General features: G+C 64.9%; 6 protein-coding genes across 8 annotated transcripts; 3 read left to right on the top strand and 3 right to left on the bottom strand.

The window, feature by feature from the left end:
• Positions 1-3468: 3468 nt before the first annotated feature.
• On the top strand, positions 3469-7233 carry MFAP1 (microfibril associated protein 1). Its single transcript, XM_003209605.5, has 9 exons — positions 3469-3653; positions 3747-3966; positions 4184-4313; positions 4611-4798; positions 5187-5295; positions 5368-5528; positions 5785-5944; positions 6253-6342; positions 6490-7233. The coding sequence occupies exons 1-9, from the start codon at positions 3575-3577 to the stop codon at positions 6670-6672; spliced, it is 1320 nt and encodes a 439-aa protein (XP_003209653.1). The 5' UTR covers positions 3469-3574; the 3' UTR covers positions 6673-7233.
• A 455-nt stretch (positions 7234-7688) lies between these two features.
• HYPK (huntingtin interacting protein K) lies at positions 7689-8989 on the bottom strand. Of its 2 annotated transcripts, none has more exons than XM_085234121.1 (4): positions 8512-8989; positions 8372-8427; positions 8001-8143; positions 7689-7896 (listed from the first exon to the last, which is right to left on the bottom strand). In XM_085234121.1, the coding sequence occupies exons 1-4, from the start codon at positions 8695-8697 to the stop codon at positions 7889-7891; spliced, it is 393 nt and encodes a 130-aa protein (XP_085090247.1). In that variant the 5' UTR covers positions 8698-8989; the 3' UTR covers positions 7689-7888. The 2 variants fall into 2 exon arrangements, with proteins under 2 accessions (XP_085090247.1, XP_010715984.2); XM_010717682.4 differs by having other exon boundaries at positions 8092-8143; positions 8512-8890.
• A 51-nt stretch (positions 8990-9040) lies between these two features.
• Positions 9041-12795, top strand: SERINC4 (serine incorporator 4). The gene is given in 12 exon segments (XM_031555384.2): positions 9041-9103; positions 9179-9319; positions 9433-9611; positions 9704-9783; positions 9876-9969; positions 10032-10243; positions 10495-10590; positions 10661-10787; positions 11083-11155; positions 11432-11483; positions 11486-11768; positions 12172-12795. Coding segments are annotated over 12 exon segments (1602 nt in total). The 5' UTR covers positions 9041-9055; the 3' UTR covers positions 12389-12795.
• A 182-nt stretch (positions 12796-12977) lies between these two features.
• LOC104912904 (uncharacterized) lies at positions 12978-15994 on the top strand (the record flags this gene model as incomplete). Its single annotated transcript, XM_085234120.1, has 12 exons — positions 12978-13373; positions 13441-13556; positions 13934-14002; positions 14098-14410; positions 14513-14608; positions 14682-14765; positions 14865-15006; positions 15071-15152; positions 15248-15362; positions 15464-15574; positions 15647-15723; positions 15802-15994. Coding segments are annotated over 12 exons (1695 nt in total), but the record flags the coding sequence as incomplete, so codon positions are not given.
• Positions 15995-16164: 170 nt separating this feature from the next.
• SERF2 (small EDRK-rich factor 2) lies at positions 16165-16769 on the bottom strand. Its single transcript, XM_085234122.1, has 3 exons — positions 16689-16769; positions 16416-16524; positions 16165-16345 (listed from the first exon to the last, which is right to left on the bottom strand). The coding sequence occupies exons 1-3, from the start codon at positions 16693-16695 to the stop codon at positions 16282-16284; spliced, it is 180 nt and encodes a 59-aa protein (XP_085090248.1). The 5' UTR covers positions 16696-16769; the 3' UTR covers positions 16165-16281.
• Positions 16770-16872: 103 nt separating this feature from the next.
• On the bottom strand, positions 16873-18722 carry LOC146543581 (peptidyl-prolyl cis-trans isomerase FKBP8-like). 2 transcript variants are annotated; one of them, XM_085234119.1, is made up of 6 exons: positions 18338-18722; positions 17944-18268; positions 17449-17875; positions 17297-17374; positions 17132-17223; positions 16873-17062 (listed from the first exon to the last, which is right to left on the bottom strand). In XM_085234119.1, the coding sequence occupies exons 1-6, from the start codon at positions 18570-18572 to the stop codon at positions 16873-16875; spliced, it is 1347 nt and encodes a 448-aa protein (XP_085090245.1). In that variant the 5' UTR covers positions 18573-18722. The 2 variants fall into 2 exon arrangements, with proteins under 2 accessions (XP_085090245.1, XP_085090244.1); XM_085234118.1 differs by having other exon boundaries at positions 17944-18032; positions 18105-18709.
• Positions 18723-19648: the final 926 nt, after the last annotated feature.

Raw genomic sequence — 19648 nt, forward strand, 5'->3', positions numbered from 1 at the left:
GACGGCCTCCCGGGGCGGCGGACGGACGGAGCCCGAGAGCGGAACCGCCTCGCGCCGGCCGGGATCCCGCGGGGAGCGCTGCCCGAACGCAGAGCGAGGAGTCGCGGGGTTCGGCTGGAAAGGACCAGAAAGCACCACGGCATCACTGAGATTGGAAAAGTCCATCCGCCAGAAGAAGCCTCCGGCAGATTCTGCTTCCAGGAGAGACCCTTCCACCCGGGGGAGAGGCTGCGGTGTCCCGGCTGCGCTCACAGCCCCGCACTGCAGCCCCCCGTGCGCGGCAGTGCGTGCCAGGAGCAGTGCCAAAGGCAGCGCCAGAGCAGAAAGCGGCGGCCCCGGACTGACCTGGGTGCTCTTTGCTGCAGAGGGCCCTGCAGGCGCCCGATAGGAGCAGCCCTTATATCTCCTGACAGAGGAGGAAGTCACCGAGATACCCCGATCGCATCGCGGAGCAGTGGCAATCGCACAGGAAGCAGTCACCTTGGTAACTGCGATGCTCAGAACAGCCCAGAAAATCTGGCACAGGGTCGCTTTCTTCACTAAACCGGGTTAATGGTGCAGGGCAGCTCCGGTGTACAGCACAGCACCAGGAACGGGGTCCAGGTGATCACAGTGCTGCCGCTGCGCAGTGCTCCGCATCCACTCCGCACCTGAGAGGGAGAGGAGGCCCTCGCAGCCGCCTGTCCTGCAGCCCCACAGCCTGCCCAGCCTTGCACCGTGGCTTTGCTTCACAGCCGTGCTGAGAAGCCCCAGCTGCAGCCTGGTGGGGATGAAACCATGGGCATGCGGCCCTCGTGACACATCAGAGTGGAGTCAACAAAGGCCTCTTGTCCCACCGCCTTATCTCAGCGCTCCAGGGAGCGGGAAGTACCTCTCTCTTGCACAAGCTGTTGGCTTTGGAGTGCACGGCCACTCCTGCCAAAAATAACGCCACGCACCTGGAGGGTCAGCACCTGTGGGGAGCACAGACCCTCCTCTTGAACATTCCCCTGTTTAGTGGCCTGGACTTGGAGGCCTCAGCATGCCCTGGGGTTCGCCAGCAGTGGGTGGCACAGCAGTCTATGCCACATGATGTCCCATGCCACACAGTGTCCCGAGGCTTCCCCCACCGAACCACACACAGCAATCAATAGAAACACACTTTCATGGAAAAATACGGTCAATGTTTGGGTTTCTGGTTACAGATTGCACAATCTCCAACAGTGATATAGCTGCTGGCACTTGGCAGAAGGCAGCACTCTGCTGCAGGCACCCCCTGCTTGGGGGTGGGCTTGGAGACATCACAGCACTGGGGGGAAGCGAGCAGCAGGGCAGGGGGGTCGGGTAGGAAGGCCCACACACCCACAGAGAGCTGAGAAAACCAAACAGAAGGCAGCAGAGGAAGACGGGACAGCAGCTCAATCAGGCAGTGCTCACTGAGCAGCCCCTAGGAGGGGTGCGGGAGCCAGGGCCGCCGCGGGGGCTGTGCTGCATGTGGCTGCAGTGTGTTGGGAGGCTCAGCTCGCACAGCACTCCCAGACACAACATGGGGCTGCAGCCTCACAAAGAGGCCAGGGATCCAGCCCTGACCTTGCCCGGCAGCGCAGCCCGCAGACAAACAACAGTGGCACAGCGTGTCTCTGTAACTTTATCTGCTTTCTGCTTTTGTCATCAACCACCATGAGACTGCTGAAGTATCACAGCTGCAGCTGCCACCTCCAGCCCCCATCCGCTCTGCAGCCATCCAGGGGAAAGGATGCTCACCTGATCTGAGTGTGCTGCATGGGTTCTGAGCACACTGTGATCACGGGACACTCAGCAGAGCCCACACACACACACCAAGACCCCCTCACCACCTGCTTTAGCAGGCTGGGGCCATTATCAGCGCTGCTGCCAGCCTGCCTGAGACAACACTGCAGGGCCCTACCAGGAGAGAGCCCACCCACCACCTCTGCCACTCCCAGCCCCTTGCTCCTACTACAGCAGTATGTGGCTCCTGCAGCTCAGCTGCAGCTCTGTGGGACACAGGGCAGAGAAGCACACCAAAGGGTCAGGGCTGCTTCTTGTCACAGCATCAAACCCCTGCGGCAGAGCATTGAAGCCAACCAGGAAAAGTACTTCCCTGTTTGCTGAGGTCTTGAGTTCAGCTTCACCTGATCAGGACACGATATTCTTTGTGTGCAATTCCTAAGCTTTCCTGTAACCACTGTGCCTAATTGTTTCACTCACTGAGTCATATGTTCAAGCTCGCTCCTTGCCATGGTGACACAGGAACCATTAGGTGGGAACACGCTGTGATAACTACACAAAATTGATATCTCAGCTGATGACTGGGAGCAGAGCAGGAGCTGGGCATGAAGCTCTACTTGTCATCAGGATGTTAAGGCCAGGAACACCGGGAAGGATTTGCCCACTCTCAAGCACTGCTGCTGCAGGAGCACAAAGCTGCCAGTGCCTGGGGCAGTGGGGCCCAGCACAAGCTGCAGGGTGCAGGGACAACTGCAGTTCTGGGATCTGGCTCCATGCACAGCAGAAGCACAGGGATCCCAGAGCAGCCAACAGCTCTGCCTGGGGCTGGTCAATGGCAGCTGTTCTCCTGCAGCACCGGCAGGGTCAGGCTTACTCAGGAGCTTCTGTGTCCAGGGGGACCCACCCTGCCAGCACAAGGGAATGCTGAGGTGAACCCCCAGGAGCACATCTCACTGCCAGTCTTGGCACCCCCGCGCTGATTTCCCAGAAAATAAAACCTCTTCCTTTCTTTTGAGAAGGCACCACAGCACTGCAGACGCTGATGTAGTGGTTGGTGACCCAATTTCGCCTGGCTTCAAGAGAAATCTTATCGCCTGTGGTTGGGTGCTACCGCATGGGCAACTCTTACGAGTCTGCCCCGAGCTGCTTTCTTGCGAAACCCAGCCGGTGGGCAAAGGCACACTGACGTGGGCAGCACCACGCTGCTTACAGAAAACCTCTCCGGTTTCCATGAAGAGGCTGTGCCTGTGGGCACTTCCGTTTTCCCCTCGCTGTGCCGATGCTGCGAGGAAGCCCTGGCAGCCAGAGGGTAGGGGGGAAACCCCAGGGAGAGCTCTGCAGCACCGATGCTAACCCCAGCCTTCAGCCGTCACCCCTACGGCACCGCTCCAGGAGCTGCCACGCGAGCAGCAACGGCCAGAACGCAGGGGCCAGGCCCGGGAACCCCGGACGGGGACACGGAGCGGGCCGGGGGCCGGGGCCGCCCAAGTGCGGGCTGCTCCGCACCACACCATGGCCGGGGGGGGTGACGGGCACCGCGTCCGTGCGCCCAAAGTGGGAAATCCCTCCTGGCCCCGGGGCGAAGCGATGACGAGAACCCGAGGCGCCCACGTTCTGAACACCAACGGCAGCTCCCGCCGCGCCGCAGCCGGGCCACAGCCCCGGCCGCCCCCGCCAGCAGCCGGAAATGACCTCGACGCTGAGCGTCACTTCCGGCCGCTTGAGACGGATCGGGGCGCTTTCACTTCCGGTGCGCCGGCGGAAGGGGGAGTTGCAGTTCCGGGGGAGCGGGTGATTGGTGTTGTGAGCGGCTGCTGCTCGGCTCGTTCCGTGTCTCGCCGCCACCATGTCAGCCCCCAGCGCTCTCGTGAAGCAGCCGCCCATCCAGTCCACGGCGGGCGCCGTGCCCGTCCGCAATGAGAAGGGTGAGTGGGGGGACGCCGGGAGAAGCGGGGGGGCCTGGCACGGCGGCCTTGTGAGCACGGCCCGGTGACGGCCTGCTGCCCACCCGCCCGCAGGCGAGCTGTCTATGGAGAAGGTAAAGGTGAAACGGTATGTGTCGGGAAAGCGGCCCGACTACGCGCCCATGGAGTCCTCGGAGGAGGAGGACGAGGAGTTCCAGTTCATCAAGAAGGCGAAGGAGCAGGAGGTGGAGCCCGAAGAGCAGGAGGAGGAGGTCGCCAACGACCCTCGGTTGCGGCGACTGCAGAACCGCATCACTGAGGACGTGGAGGAGCGGTGAGTGCTGATATCTGGGGGCCGTGCTCTTCCTCTTGTTCCCCTAGCTTTACCTTTCTGGATTCAGGGAAGGTGCACACAAGGAGCGTGTCTTTTCTTCATGTGCTTTGTGGTCACAGGTCTTACTACAGTCTCATTAAAAACAGATCACAAAAATTTCTCTTCTTGTATTCTCCTTGTGTTCAGAGCATCATAGTTGAATGGACGTTTGTTTCAGGCTGGCAAGGCACCGCAAAATTGTGGAGCCTGAAGTGGTTGGAGAGAGTGATTCTGAGGTAGAAGGTGAAGCATGGCGTGTGGAGCGAGAGGACACTAGTGAAGAGGAAGAAGAAGAGATTGATGATGAGGTATGTTTGTATTGCTGGACAGATGCAGCCTAAGGAAGTCCCCTTAGCCCATATCTAGAATTGACTTTTGCAGAAACCTGTGAACATTGGTGGGACTGGGTGAATGTTGGGACCTCAGTCACGGCCAGCTGTGGTGTGACCCCAGCTTGTGGGTTATGGGGCACCGGAGAGGTCACCTGCATGCTGAGGTGTGGGCTCATTACCAGTGAGCTCAACATCATGCTTTCTGTATGGAAAAAAGAAGGAAGCAGTAGTGGGGCTGGTTGGCTGAGCCTGTGTTTGATGTGTCTCCACTAGGAGATTGAGCGTCGGCGTGGGATGATGCGTCAGAGAGCACAGGAGAGGAAAACTGAGGAGCTAGAAGTGATGGAGCTGGAAGATGAGGGCAGATCTGGAGAAGAATCTGAGTCAGAGTCTGAGTACGAGGAGTACACAGACAGCGAGGATGAAATGGAGCCACGTCTCAAACCTGTCTTCATCCGCAAGTAGGTGACACAGCTGCATGGGCCAGGTACTGCACAGGAGTCACTGCTCCAGCTCCTGTGTCAGGGATGGGCAGTGACTGACCTGGCAGGACACGGCTCTGAGTGGCAGCAGAGTTCCAACTGGGGACTTTGGGCAGGTGCAGCACAACAGGAACCAGGCAGTGTGCTCCAACATGTTCCACAGCCGGTGGCAGGGTCTCCCAATCACCTCTGTGCATGTTTGGGGATTGAGTATGGTGGCTCTTGCATGGGCAACATCAGAGAGGAGAGAACCTTGGTACTTGGCCCTGCCATGTGGGGCATAAAGGCAAAAGAGGCTGCAGTGTGGTAGCAGAAGTCTGCAATGGCTTGTTGAAAGGCTGAAAGCTTTTGTGGTCCCTGCTCACAGGAAGGATCGGATCACAGTTCAGGAGCGAGAAGCAGAAGCCTTGAAGCAGAAGGAGCTAGAACAGGAGGCAAAGAGATTAGCAGAGGAGAGGCGCAAGTACACACTCAAGGTAGAGTGGGGCAGGCTGGGGAATGCTGCTGGGACAGCTGCTGCAGTGAGCTGAGCTTGGTCTGGGCTTCAGATCGTGGAAGAGGAAGCGAAGAAGGAGCTGGAGGAGAATAAGCGCTCGTTGGCAGCACTTGATGCTCTTGATACAGATGATGAGAATGATGAGGAGGAATATGAGGCTTGGAAAGTACGTGAGCTGAAGCGCATCAAACGGGATCGTGAAGAACGAGAAGCGTAAGTACTGTCTGCTAAAGGTAGGAGAGTCTCTGCAGTCCCAGGTGCTGCAGGACAGTGGACAGTTGAGGCGTCTCTTTCTCAGGCTTTGTTTTGGTTGCATCAGAAACCTTTATTGAGAAACCACCCTTGAGGTGCTTTACTCCATTACAGAGTCAGTAGGCATATTCCCTCAGAAAGTCCTGGGTGGTAGCAGCTATTCCATCCTGGGAGGGCACTGTGGGATGCAGGGGCTCAGGGTTTCTCTCTTGCCCAGCATGGAGAAGGAGAAGGCAGAGATCGAGCGGATGCGGAACCTGACAGAGGAGGAGCGCCGTGCTGAGCTGCGAGCCAACGGCAAGGTCATCACCAACAAGGCAGTGAAGGGCAAATACAAGTTTCTGCAGAAGTACTACCACCGTGGGGCCTTCTTCATGGTGAGTGCTGCTGACGGGCCTGGGGCTGTGTGGGACCACATGCCTGCTTTGGGGGAGTTTTCCTTAGTGGTATCCAGATAAGGGCTGGCCCTTGGCAGCCACTGTGCTGCTGAAGCGACTGCAGTGATCTGAGATGCCTGTCAGGTCTGGCAGGCAGGGGAGTAAAGACATGAGTGCAGTTTGTCAGGGACTTGCTGCAAGGAGCAGCAGTTCCAGAGCAGTTGGTTCTTGGTAGCTCTTCTCCGCTTGTCTGCTGCTGACACTTGCTGGAAACTTGCAAGTCAAGCAGGTGTGTCTTTCCTCTGCAGGATGAAGATGAGGAGGTGTACAAGCGGGACTTCAGCGCCCCTACCCTTGAGGACCACTTTAACAAAACTATCCTGCCCAAAGTCATGCAGGTAGGCATGTGGCAGGTCTGTGTGCCGCCCCAGCTCCGGCAGTGCTGCTCAGCTGGGGCTCATGCATGCCAAAGGAAGGAGCAGTGACATGACAGGGTCTCCACATCTTACCCAAATGGATGCTCACAAATCCTTCCTGCCTCCCAGGTCAAGAACTTCGGGCGCTCAGGACGGACGAAGTACACGCACTTGGTAGACCAGGATACCACCTCATTTGACTCTGCCTGGGGCCAAGAAAGTGCACAAAACACTAAATTCTTCAAGCAGAAAGCAGCAGGTGTGAGGGATGTCTTTGAGAGACCCTCAGCCAAGAAGCGGAAGACCACTTAAGGGAGCACACAGGAGGGCATCCTGTGGCTGCCTACTGGGCAGAGAGGCAATGCTTTGTCAGCTGCCCAAGAGCCTGGGCAGGAACAGCAGGGACAGAACACCGCACCAGGACTCATGCCACAATAAGCTGTTCCTCTGTGCCCCTGCACTACGTCCTCCCTGTTGATTTGGTGGCATGACTCATGACCTGCACTTCAGAGACTCAGCAGACTCCATCACTGGCTCTTGTGAAAGATGACTTCCAGTCACGCTGAGCAGCCTCATGGTCATGTCACCATCCCACCTGCCTGCAAAAGCTTCAGCAGCACCAGATCAGCTGTACAGACGCACAGCACCCCCTGCTCCAGCATCCCCACTTCAGAGGAAGTAGCAGACACTTATCCCTGTCTGGCCCATACTATCTCTCTATTCCTCCTACCTTTCCCCATTATCATTTTGGATCTTCCTTTGGTTGGGAACAGTTGTGGCACTGTCTCCTAATCCTGTTTCTGCAAGGCTTGGCTTTTCTACCTGTACAGGGGGATGGGATTGTTTTGATTAAAGCAATTGTTTTCTTACAAATTCTGGTACTGGTGTCTGTGGCAGAGCAGGGCAGGCACTCAGCCACCCTGCTCTGGCCAAGTACTTCCCCTCACCTCAACAGAGCAGCAACCCCCCAGTATTAGCAACAATAGGCTTGACAAAGGTAAACTCCCAAGGGTGACACATCACTGAAAAATCAGGGTTCTTGCCCACACTCAAGAGGTGGGCGTGTTTAGCAGCTCGTTTCCAGCTGGTCTGCCCAGCCTCCTGCAGTGGGGACCAAAAGACCAGTAGCCTGACAACCCAGGAAAAACCTGCGCAAGCTCAGTGATGTGCAGGCAGGGACCAGCAGTCATCCTCTAATTGAAGGAAACCTGGTTTTCACCACCCTGATACCACACATTGTCCCCACATTATCCCCATCACCAGGTGCCCTCTGGGATCTGCCCAGCAGGGGAAATGCTCAGTGCTGCATGAACCACAGGGACAGCCTGTTCCCACTGGTGCCTTTATTCAATAAGTTAACATACATCATCTCCAGCCAAGGTCACGTTGCTGTTCTCAGAACAAGGGAGCACAGAGCCAGTGCAGCTTCACAGCCCACGCTCAGTTGGTGAGGGTGATCAGTGCTTCCACCACGTTGCCCATGTGCTCCCGTAGACTACGCTCTGCAGCTGCCCGTGAGATCTCCATCTCATTCATCTGCAGGAGAACAGCCACAGCTCAGTACAGCAGACACGAAAACACCCTGCAAGCCAGGGTGGAAGGGGGAGGCTCAGCTCAGCGGGGGACACCCCGCTGTGCACCTCTGTGCCATGGCCGTTTGCCAGAGTGGTTCCAGGCACCGGCTGCCCCTGGGATGTGCTGGCACCAACTCAGCTTCCTGCCCTTACTTACAATCAGCTCCAGGTCTTCTTTTTTGATGGTGACTTTGGCCAATTCCTTCTCCCTGTAACCAGAGGCAGAACCAACCACCGGTGAGGGGCAGCTCCATTCAACCCCAAACCACAGCAGAAGTGACTCCATGGAGGAGCACCGCATACACCCCCCGGACCTCCACCCACGGCAGATGTGCTGTGGCTGCGGAGGGGCAGCAGGAAGCCGAGGCCGAGCCCAGAGCCGGGCGGGTGCAGGCCGCGAGGCCGCGTCTGGAGCCACGTGCGGGGAGCGCGGTTACCTCTCCTGCTTCGCCTTCTGCTCGCGGGACCGCCGGTCTCCAATCACCGACATGGCCTGATAGAACGAGCACAGTCACCTCGGTGCGCCGAACCCGGCGCGTTCCCGAGCAGCCCTCCCCGAGCAGCGCCCGGCCCGCACCGTCTCCAAGTTGGAGCTCTGGATCTCCTTCTCCTCCGCGTAGTCCGTCACCCTTTCCAGGTCCGCCGCTCCGCTATCATGTTTCCGCGGCTTCTCGGCCGCCCTTCCTCCCGCCCCATCGCTGCCTCCACCGGAACCGTTAGGCTCAGTCTCCAACTCCAGCTCCACGTCTCCTTCTGCCGCCATTACACCGCCTCCGCGCCTCACTTCCGGCGGAACCAGCGAGAGCGGGGGGCTGCGCGGGCTAGAGCGGCAACCCCTGCGCCCGTGAGGAGGACAGAGCGCCCCGCTGCGGTCACCCGGGCCTCCGCGCGGCCCCCCGGGCCTTGTATTCCCTCAGCCCCACCAGGAGCCCCAGCATCCCCGCACCGCCTCAGCTCCCCTCGGCTGGGGCTCCACGCTTCGCCCTGCCCCGTGCAAGGCGGCAGCGCCCGTGGCCGGGGGGATGACCCGTGTCAGCCTCTCCGCAGCGAGCAGATGGCGGGGCGGGTCAAACCGACAATCCCCTTAATCCCATCAAGGCCCGGCCGAGACAGGAGGGGTCATGGCGGGCACCAGGGTGCGCGGCCTCCTGCATTCACTCCTGGGCCAGGTGGGAGCTGGGGCCGGGGGCGCTGGGGGCGCTGGGGCGGGGGGTTCGCTTTGGTGCTGACCGCGTTCCCTCCAGCTGTGCTGTGGCTGCGGCCCTGGCAGAGGGCTGCGCGCCTCCACGGGCACCCGCATCCTCTACACCCTCCTGCACGTCCTGGCCTCTGCCGTGTGCTGCCTCATGCTGTCCCGCACTGTGGCTCAGGCTGTCAAGGAGAAGGTGAGCAGAGGAGCGGCAAGGGATGCGGGCTGCTGGGGCCGCTGGGCGGGTGGACGGGTGCCCTGGAGGTGCTGGCACACCCCCACCCCAGCCCCTCGCTGCTGTGCCCACAGATGCCGTTCTCGGGGGTCCTGTGCCGACAGCTGCCCGGTGGCACGGACTGCACGCAGCTCGTGGGCTCCTCGGCCGTCTATCGGGTCTGCTTCGGCACCGCCTGCTTCCACCTGGCGCAGGCCGCCCTGCTCCTCAATGTGCGCTCCAGCGCTGACTGCCGCGCTCAGCTCCACAACGGGTGCGGGCTGGGATGGGGCTGGGAGCTGCGTGCGCTCTGGGGGTTGCCGGGTGTCACAGAGCTGTGTCTCCCTGACACCTGCTGCCCTGCAGGTTCTGGTTCCTGAAGCTGCTCGTGCTGGTGGGGCTCTGCACCGCCAGCTTCTTCCTCCCTGAGGACAGCTTCATCCAAGGTGTGACCCCCACCCAGCCAGGGCCGGTGCCCACCCGTGGTCCCATGGCCCCAGCTTCTTGCTAGCGTCATCACTGCCCTTTCCCCCTGCAGCATGGCACTATACAGGTGTCTGCGGTGGCTTTGCCTTCATCCTCATCCAGCTGGTGCTGATCACCGCCTTTGCGCACACCTGGAACAAGAACTGGTGAGTGCCAGGATGGTGGGTGGGTGCCTGCGTGCTGCTGGCTCTCACCACTTTCCCATCAGGCTGACGGGTGCAGCGCAGGACAAGCGCTGGTACCTGGCTGTGCTGCTGGCCACCACTGCCTTCTACACCCTTGCCTCTGCTGCCTTCTCCTTCCTCTACAAGTACTACACCCACCCAGCCGCCTGCCAGCTCAACAAGGCACTGCTCACTGTCAACGGCAGCCTCTGCGGCATCATGTCCTTCATCTCCATCACACCCTGTGTGCGGCTCAGTGAGTACCACATAGCCTGGCATGGCATGGCACAGCATGTCACAGTGCATTGCAGGGCTGGCTGCATCTTGGGGTCAGGAGGGTGGCTGTAGGCTCCCAGCTCAGCAGAAGCCATGGGCACCTAGGGAGCATGGAGCTCCCTAAGGCTCCCTCTGGCCCCGAGTTGTGTCCTGGTGCAGGGCTGTGGGCATGGGATCTGCTGACGGGGATGCCTGGAACCCACACAGAGCCTCTGACCCCTCTCCTTGCAGAGCAGCCGCGGTCAGGACTGCTACAGTCCTCAATCATCAGCTGCTACGTGATGTACCTCACTTTCTCTGCATTGTCCAGCCGTCCCCCAGAGAGAGGTGAGTGTTCCCACTGCCACAGGCAGTGCTGCTGAAGTGTGAGCCCGCTCTCACCTCAGCCTCCTTGCAGTGCTCTACAAGGGGCAGAACCTCACCGTCTGCTTCCCGGGCATCCAGCAGGATGAGCTGCAAACAGAAGACACCACAGTTGCCATCCTGGGGGCTGCCATCATGTATGCCTGCGTGCTCTTCGCATGGTGCGTGTGCCCACAGCGTGGGGGGCAAGGGTAGTTGGCTTGTCACAGCGCTGGCCCTTTCTGGGCACAGCCTTTCTTGCAGGCACCCCATGGGGACTGTGTCCCTAGCCCATGGCATGAACAGCAGAGCTGGGGATGTGCCCAATGGCATGTGTAGGTGGGCAGCCCGATGTCCCCAAGCCCAGCACAGCAGATCTGGTGCTGCTGTGATGATCCCAGGTGCCAGATCCAAGGGTGGGCAGGGGCCTGGCATAGATCCTTGTGTTACAGTTTTCTGTGTCTCTCTCATGCACAGTAACGAAGCCTCCTATCTTGCTGAGGTCTTTGGGCCCCTCTGGATGGTCAAAGTCTACAGCTTTGAGTTTAAAGTGAGTACCCCCATCTGTGGCCCCTCCTGCCACAGACACCCAGAGCAGCACCCAAGTCCTCCTGAGCTCCAGGTCCAGCCCAGGGCCAGGGTTTGTCCAGCCAAGCTAGGGACTTTCCTGTGCACACTCCATCTATGCTACCCCCCTGCAGCCAGACAGCCCTGGCTCAGTTCAGATGCTGTGGTGCTGCCCAAGCAGAGGCCGTAGTGGGGATGAGTGTCATAGGTCACTGCCTTATCTCCTTTCACCAACTTGTTTCCCTCTCTCTCTCTGCAGAAACCCTCTTGCTGCTTCTGCTGCCCAGAGAAGATGGAGGAGGAGCTGAGAGGTGAGTACAGGATGGGTCAGGGGGAGGCTGTAGTGACACACGGCCTTGGGTACCTGTGTCAGATGCCAGAGGTGTTGATGAGGACAGTGTGCAAGAGCTGCCATCATCCTGCACTCCCTCAGGTGCTGCTCAGGAACAGACATGTGAGCAAGAGGAGGAGCCTGCTGGAGGACAATGTGTTTTCCAGGATGAGCGAGACCGTGTGGTCTACAGCTACTCAGCCTTCCACTTTGTCTTCTTCCTCGCCTCGCTTTATGTCATGATGACGCTCACCAACTGGTTCAGGTAGGGCCTATGCTGCTGGCCACCCCATTGCCCTTGTTCTGTTTCCCTATTGCTTATGTAGCACCCACCGCAGGATGCCCCTGCTCTGTCACCCAGCCAGGTCTGACCTGCTCCGTGTGTGGCTGCAGCCACCAGGTGCTTGTCACCAGAGCAGACCAATGTCTCTGACCTGGCCATGTGCTGGATAACCCTGCGCTCACAGGCCTGCACAGCCTCTGCCAAAAGCAGCTGGTGCTGCCGCAGGACGGGCTAAGGTTGATGGGGTTGGGGTCCCCAGAGCAGGCAGGACACGGCCAAAGACATGCAGCTGCTGGGGCTGGGGGAACCTGCCAGCTGCAGGTGATGCTGCATCCCACACATAACCAATATCTCCCTGGTATCAGTGGCTGCCCTCTCCTTGCAGCTACGAGAGCGCAGTGCTGGAGACCACCTTCACACATGGCAGCTGGTCGACGTTCTGGGTGAAGGTGGCCTCGTGCTGGGCCTGCGTCCTGCTCTACCTGTGGCTGCTGCTGAGCCCTCTCTGCCTCCGTGGCTCCCCACAGCACCGGCAGAACAGCCCAGCCCTGCGCGTCGTGCGGCGGCGACGTGCCCCACACCGCATCGGTGTCTCCACATAGTCCCTGCTGGGATGGACTGTGCTTGGCCCCGTGCATGGCCCTCGCCGTGCCGTGTGCCTGGGTCCTGGCTTCACTGGTCCCCTCAACTGCTCCTCACCCCATGGCTGAGGAAAAGATGTCATCTGAGCACAGGAGGAGGAACTAGGATGTGGAAGCTCTGCTGCACCGGCTCCAGGGACACGTCCCGCACTGAGCTGGAGCCATCGAGGGGCCATCCCGAGCCTGCCCAGATGGCAGGCGCTCAGCTTCAGCTGCTGCTGCAGGCAGCTCCTGCCTGTTTGCCACCCCTCTGTCATGGCCCAAGGCCGGCGGGGAGCAGCGCTCTGGTCCCTCTGCTGTATGTCAGCTCACCTACCTGGCAGCGTGGGTATTGTAAATAGCTCCGTAAATACGTTTTTTAACATAAATCGCTGACCTGACTCTGTGCCGCCTGCTCCACACGCGTGCAGCAGCCGTGGGACTGCGCACGGCCATTGCCAGCAACACCCCGGCGCCAGCCCGAGTTCTTGCAGCAGCCGCAGCTCCCGGGACCGCAGCCTCACCGCGCCGGACGGGACCCTGCCTTCGCCCGTTCGGCTCTCTGTGACCGAGCGCAGCCCCGCGGAGCACGGACGGACACATCCCGTGGCGGCCGCTCGTGCCCAGAGCGAGCCGAGAGGGGCCGGGGCGCGGGGGCCGTTGGGGCGCGGTGTCAGCACGGCCGCAGGAATGCGGGCCGGCCCCGGGCCCCCGCCCCGCCCGCAGAGCAAACACGGCGGGGCCCGGCGGTACGGCGCGGTTCTGCGCCCGACGGGGGCCCCGTGCGGCGGCAGCTCGGCCGGGTTCGGCGACCCGTAGGCAGCCCGACGGGGAGGACCCGGCAGCGCAGCCCCGTTTCCCCGGAGCGGCGGTGCGGGCGGCTGTCCCGTTTCCCCGGGCCATGAAGGGGCGCGGACGGGACGCGGGCGTCGCGCGGCTGCAGCAGCGGCTCGGGGACGCCGCGCAGGTAGGGGTGCGGGGTTGGGGGCGGCTGCGGGCTGTGCCGGCGGGGCCAACGGGACTCTCCCCGCCAGGAGAACGCGCGGCTGCGACTCGGCGTGCTGCGCTCCGAGGCCGGACAGTCCCAGCTGCGGGCGGAGCTGGAGCGGCTGCGGGAGGACCTTCATCGGCGGGCACAGCGACGCAGAAGGTGGCAATGGGGGCGGGGGGGCGAGGAGAGACCCCGGCCCCGGGCTGTGCTCCGGCCCTGCCCCGCCCCGGGGTGCCCACGGGTGCCCGCCCAGGGACGGTCCCGCGCTGTCCTGAGGTCCAAGGAGGGCTCCGCCGGGAAGCGTTGCCCGCTCCGTCGTGCCGCGAACGCCGGCAGCCGTCGGGAAGCTCACGCGGAGCCGCTGGCACGGCCCTCCCGGCCCGCTGCTACCCTCCCCCGCCCACCCCTCGGTGACACCGCGCGTCCCGGAGCTGCTCCAGCGCTTCCGGCGCCCGAAATGGGGGAACATGTGGGGCGGGAAGGACGTGGGCAGCCCCCGGTGCCGGCCCTGCCGTGAGGATGCCGTTCCTCCGCAGAGAGCAGCAGGCGCTGCGGGAGCTGGCGGAGGAAAACCTGGCCTTCACCAGCTACATCGGGATGCTGCAGTAGGTCGCGGCGTGCAGGGCGGGAGGCGGCGCGAGGATCGGGCAGGACACGCTCCTCCCCCGGTGCCGACCGCTTAGGCCGCCGCTCTGGGCAGGTCGACGAATAGGAGCCTACGGGAGAGCAACGGCAACCTGCGCTCAGCCCTGGTGCTGGGCTCCTGCGGGGGCCCCAGAGCGGTGAGCACGGCGGGGGGGTGGACGGGACGGGACGGCGGGGATGGTGGCGGCCCCCCCACAACCTGCCCTGCAGCTGGGGGGCTGCAGCCGGGGACCCCCGGAGCCCCCAGAGCCGGCAGCGGCAGAACCCCCCGGGAGCCCATCGATGCCGACACCCCAACCCTGCCACCTCAAGCCCCTGTTCGGCCCCGCAGCCCCCTCCCACAGCCTCCCCAAGTGCACTCGCAGCAGGTGAGAAGTAAATGCACAGGTGAGGGAACAGCTGCAGCCACCCCTCCCTGAGCACCTTGCCGGGCACGAGGCCGGGTGGACGGCTCCTTGTGCCCCCGGCAGAGCTCAGCCTGCAGCGAGGACTCAGCCTCACCCAGCGACGCCGGTTGCCGGAGCTTGGAAAATGCGTGTTCTGCCAGCCCTGCTCAGGACATACAGGTGCGGCTCCTGCCTGCTGCCCCACCCGACCCACAGACTCAGGTGCCTCACTGTGAGATCTGCCACTCTGCAGGACCCCCAGGCAGGCGAGGTGGAAGGCTGCTGCCATCCTGCACAACGCTGCTGCAAGAGGAAGCTCTCTGCCTTTGCACCGGAGGTACACAGCAAGTCCCCATCCGGCTCACACGGCCCAGCTGGAAGGGGAAGTGGGGACCCCCCGGCACTGACAGACTAACAACTCGCTCCATCTCCCCAGGGGTCTGGCATGGGAGAGCAGCCCGTGGCCCCCAGCCCCATATACCGGCTGGTGCTGGCAGGGGACAGCGGTGCAGGCAAGTCCAGCTTCCTGCTGCGCCTCTGCAGAAACGAGTTCAGAGGTGACATCTCCTCCACGTTAGGTACCAGGGCCGGGACAGAGGGGCTGGGATATGTGGGCTGGGGCCTGATAGGTGCCCCGGGCAGGGGTGGACTTCCAGGTGAAGGAGCTGCTGGTGGATGGGGAGCAAACCACACTGCAGATCTGGGACACTGCCGGGCAGGAGAGGTGAGGAGGGCAGCAGCGCCCGCAGCACAGCCAGGTCTCTGCTGCAGGCCTGGCCCTGCACGGCCCCCACGCGGGTGGTGACACCCCGGCTCCAGGTACCGCAGCCTCTCCTGCTCCTACTTCCGTAAGGCCCACGGCGTGCTGCTCCTGTACGACATCAGCTCCCAGAGCAGCTTCCTCAGCGTCCGCCGGTGGATCGAGGACATCGAGGTAACGGGAGGGATCCAACGGCTCCCGGAGGAGGGCCGAGCCTCGGGGCGGGCAGCTTTCAGTACGACGGCGGGACCCTGAGCCACCATTCGCTCCCGCAGGGCGCCGGGACCGCACTGCCCCTCATGCTGGTGGGCAATAAGAGCGACCTGCGGGCCGGGCTGCCGGAGGCGGCGGGGGTCCACACGGCCCACGGACAGAGGCTGGCCACGGTGAGCAGCCGCTGCTGGGGCGGCCCCCGGAGGCGCTCCCGCTGCCCCCGATTCCAGCCGCTCTCCCTCCAGGCCCACAACTGCCTGTTCTGCGAGACCAGCGCCAAGGACGGCACGAATGTGGTGGAAGCCGTGCTGCACCTCGCCCGGTGAGCGGCGACGAGGGGAGGGGGCACCGCGCGGGCCGAGGGCGGAGCGCCGGGCTGACGCCGCGCCTCGGCCCGCAGAGCAGTGAAGCGCACGGCGGCCTCGGGCGGCGGCGCCCGTCTGGATCTCAGCATCCCCGCCCCGCGGGCCACCGCGGGCTGCTGCAGGGCCTGACGCGGGAGCGGCTCCGCGCGTCGCCTTCGCGTGTCAGACCCCCGCGCCCCCATCCCTCCGCCGCTGTTCCAGGCTCTCAGTACAGCCGCTTCCACCGCATCCGCGGCGCTCCGCTGCCTTCGTTCCGCCGGGCTCCCGCAGCGGCCCCGCCCGGGGCTCGCAGATCCGGCGCCGCGGAGGCACCGACCGTCCCCGTCCCGGCGCTCACCGCGAGGACCCCGACCGCCCCCCACCCCCCCCGCCGCCGGGCACACGGAGGAGGCCGGGCCTGCAGGGCTCCACGAGCTACTTTAATGGGAGAGCGGCGCTGCCGGAGAGCCCGGCGGGGCGGGGCGGCCCCGGGGCCGCGCGGGGCATCGCCGAGCACCGCCCGCGGGGCGCCGCCGCTACTTGTTGCCCTCCTTCTTCTCGTCCGCCTTCTTCTGCTTCTGCTGCATTATCTCCGAGTCCCTGCGGAGAGCGCGGCGCGGCTCACACCGGTGCCCGGCGGGGCCGGCGGGGCGGTGCTACCGGCACTCACCTCTGCTTGCGGGCGGCGGCCGAGAGCCCGTCGTCGCGCCGTTTGCCCTTGCCCGAATCGCTCTGCTTCTTCAGGTTCTTCTGCCGCGCCAGCTCGCGTTGGTTCCCGCCTGCACGGCGCGGCCCTCAGCTCGGCCCCGGGTGCCGGGCCCGGGAAAAGGGCCGCTCCCTCCCGCCCGCCCCCGGCCCCACATTTGTAGAACGCGGAGCCGCCCCCGGCCCGGCCCGCTCCCACCCCCGCCCCCCGGCGGCTCCCGGCCCGGCCCGCACTCACGGGTCATGGTGCCGCTCCCTCCCGCCCTCCGCTCCGCCGCCACGTCCCGCACTGCCCCCCCTTCGCCCCGCCCCCGCAGCGCTCTTTAAGGGAGCGCCGCGACCAATCGCCGCGCCGCGCCCGCCCCCCGCCGCCCTCCCATTGGCGCGTAGCGGCGGCCGGGCCCCGCCTGATTGGCCGCGGGCTACGGCCGCCGTTCCGCCGGCGGGGGCGATAACGCCGGGAGCTGCGGCGCAGGCGCGAGGAGCCGCGGGGCCGCGCCCGTGGGCCGGGGGGGCGGGGAGCGCCGCAGCCGCTCCTCCTCGGTGTGCGCGGGGGCGGTGCGGAGCCCCGGCTGTTCGGAACGCGGCTCCTCGGGCGGGGCCGTTCCCTCCCTGCGGGAGAGCGGCCGTGAGCGCGGTGCGGAGCCGGGCGGCGCGGGGCGGGTTCGGTCCCACACGCACCCGGAGCTCTGCGGTGGCCGCGGACGGGCGCGGGGCTCCTCGGCGGCGCGGGCGCGGCGCTTGGCCAGGCGGGAGAGCTCCGCGTGCACGGGCTGCGGGAGAGCCGCGGGGCTGCAGCGTTGCGGCGGGAGCGCTTCCGCGGCCCCGCCTCGCCGCGCCCCGCACCTTGCTGGCCGGGTCCAGCTCCAGCGCCCGCCGCAGCACGCGCGCCGCCTCCTCGTCGCGGCCGTCCTCGGCCAGCAGCTGCGGGGAGACAACGGGAGCAGTGCGCGGTGCGGCGGGAAGCGGCGGGGGAAGCCGCGGGGTCGAGGACGCACCTGTCCCCGCCGCAGCAGCGCGGTGCCGTTATCCGGGCTGAGGCGCAGCGCCGCCTCCACGGCCGCCAACGCCTCCGCGCCCCTCTGCAGCCGCCGCGCCGCCGCCGCGCAGTTGTTGAGGCACTTCACGCGCTGCTCCCGCAGCTCCTCTTCGTGCGGCCCGGGCGGGGACGCGGGGCGGCGGTCGGCGCCCGTCCCGTCCCGCCGCTCCTCGCCGGCCCCTTCGAGGGCGCTCAGTGCCAGGCGGTACGACAGCAGCGCCGCCGCGAAGTCGCCCCGCGCGAAATGGACGTTTCCGCGCTCCCGTTTCTGCGCGCCCAGGCGGAGGCGGGCGGCGGGCGGCAGCAGCTGCGGGTCGGGGCCGTCGCGCACCTCCAGCAGCGTCACCTCGAAGACCAGCGGCGCCTCGGGGGGCACGTCGGGCTCCCTGCGAGACCGACACCCGCTTTCCCCGCGCCCCCGTCCCGTTGGTCACCCCCGGACCTGCCGTCCTACCTGCCCACGCGGCCGTAGCCGTAGGGAGAGGCGGCGAGGAAGAAGCAGACCTCCCCGGCCCGCATGGTGGGGACGCCGAGCTCCAGCGCCTGCGGGTACGGAGCATGGGCTGTGCTCGCCGAGCTCTCCGCGCCCCGCGCCCCGCAACCTGCGCTGCCGACCTGCACGGCGTCGCCCTGGCCCGGCACGAAACTGAGCCGCGGGTCCCGCTCCACCAATCCGCCGTCCTCCAGCGCTCCCAGCACTTTCACCGACACCTCCTGGCCTGGCTGCGGCGCGCCTCCCCGCCCGTCCCGCACCACACGCTTCCGCAGCAGCCGATCCTCTACGGGCAGCCCCCCGTGAGAACCGGTCCGGCCGCGCCGCAGCCCCGCACCCGCCGCCCGGCGCTCACCCGTCACCTCGCTCCAGCCCTCGGCAGCGAAGAGCGGCGCGAAGCCGTCGGGTCCCAGCGCCCCGAGCGCGTCCAGGCGCCGGTAGAAGAGCTGTTCCTCGTCGCGGCACGACGGCACCGCGATGGTGGTGTGCGGCATGCGGAACCGGACGCGCCTGCCCCGGCCCGGCCCCCGCAGCCGCTCGCCGGCCCCCGCCTCCCTCTCCGGGGAGCCGCCGGCCGAGGCTCCTTGCATACCCGCCCGTCGCCCCGCCGCCCGCCCGCCGGCGCGAGCCGACTCCGGGCCGGGCGGGCCCGCGCTCCCCGCGTCTCGGCGGCGGCCGCCCGCAGCCCCCAGCCCGCTCCGGGCGCGTCGCCTCCGGCCCTGCCGAGCCGCGACTGCCCGGGGCCGCCCAGAGTCGGGGGCGCCGCCGAGCGCATCCCGCCGCGCCGTTACCTAACGCCGGGAAGCCGCTAAGGGGATTAGCGGTGACGGCAGCGCGTCGCGGACCGACGGCAAAAATAGCCGCTTCGGGACGAGCTCCGCCGCGGGAGTCCCGCCGGAACCGGGCAGGTACCGCCCCGGGGCCGCCCCGTCCCGCACGGCGCCGGCAACCGCGGGGTGAGTGCGGCTGCGGCCGGCGGCACCGGCCCGGGGGTTTCGAGGGTACCGGGTCACCCAGGGCGAGTAGGAGGAGCCGCTCGGGGCGTCGGGACGGGGTAACGCGCCGGCAGGGGCCGGGGGGGCGTTCGTCGTTCCCCGGGCTTGTGCCGGTAGGATGGCGCCGCGGGAGGCTCAGCGAGACGCGGCCCGGACGGGCGGTCCCCGCTGGCACGAGCCGGGCAGCCTCGAGTGCGTAGGGTTCGCCGCGCCCCGGTGAGCCCCTCGCTGCCGAGCCGGGGGTCAGGGGCTGGGGGCTGCCGTTTCCCCGGTCTTCCGTCGCTGCCCCCTCTCCCACTCGGCGCTCGGGGCTGTGCCGGAGGCATCACGTCAGCGCCCGCTCTGGCGCTGCTGGCGGTTCTGCGACGGCTGTGCGCTGCCTGGCCCCCTCCCTGTTCGCCCTATTGCAGGGAACCTGCTTGGGCAGAGGGGTTGGACTCGATCTCTTGAGATCCTCTCCAACCCCCGCGATTCTGTGATTGCAGAGTCCCAAATCTGCACCCCCATAGCACAGCATAGCAGGACAATTCTTGCTACTCATTAGCTGGAGAAAATCCAAGCTTAACATCGAGAACAAGGCCCTGAAGGCTCACTGACGGAAACTAGACTCACAGTAGGAAGGTGTTGTTCAGCGAGCACCAGCCTGATGTTATGTTTAACGACTCTCCACA

This window comes from Meleagris gallopavo, chromosome 12 (genome assembly GCF_905368555.1).
Source record: "Meleagris gallopavo chromosome 12, MGAL_WU_HG_1.1, whole genome shotgun sequence".
NCBI lineage: Eukaryota > Metazoa > Chordata > Aves > Galliformes > Phasianidae > Meleagris > Meleagris gallopavo.

Coding starts and splice junctions, on each gene's coding strand:
- MFAP1 (XM_003209605.5), top strand. CDS start 3,575: ATGTCAGCCCCCAGCGCTCTCGTGAAGCAGCCGCCCATCCAGTCCACG. Junction 5,529..5,784: donor GATCGTGAAGAACGAGAAGC/GTAAGTACTGTC, acceptor TCTCTTGCCCAG/CATGGAGAAGGAGAAGGCAG. Junction 5,945..6,252: donor ACCGTGGGGCCTTCTTCATG/GTGAGTGCTGCT, acceptor TTTCCTCTGCAG/GATGAAGATGAGGAGGTGTA.
- HYPK (XM_085234121.1), bottom strand. CDS start 8,697: ATGGCGGCAGAAGGAGACGTGGAGCTGGAGTTGGAGACTGAGCCTAAC. Junction 8,428..8,511: donor AGAGCTCCAACTTGGAGACG/GTGCGGGCCGGG, acceptor TCGTTCTATCAG/GCCATGTCGGTGATTGGAGA. Junction 8,144..8,371: donor CAGAAGGCGAAGCAGGAGAG/GTAACCGCGCTC, acceptor CTCTGGTTACAG/GGAGAAGGAATTGGCCAAAG.
- SERF2 (XM_085234122.1), bottom strand. Junction 16,346..16,415: donor GCCGCCGCCCGCAAGCAGAG/GTGAGTGCCGGT, acceptor CGCTCTCCGCAG/GGACTCGGAGATAATGCAGC.
- LOC146543581 (XM_085234119.1), bottom strand. CDS start 18,572: ATGCAAGGAGCCTCGGCCGGCGGCTCCCCGGAGAGGGAGGCGGGGGCC. Junction 17,375..17,448: donor CGCTGCTGCGGCGGGGACAG/GTGCGTCCTCGA, acceptor GTCTCCCCGCAG/CTGCTGGCCGAGGACGGCCG. Junction 17,063..17,131: donor CGGCCACCGCAGAGCTCCGG/GTGCGTGTGGGA, acceptor GCTCTCCCGCAG/GGAGGGAACGGCCCCGCCCG.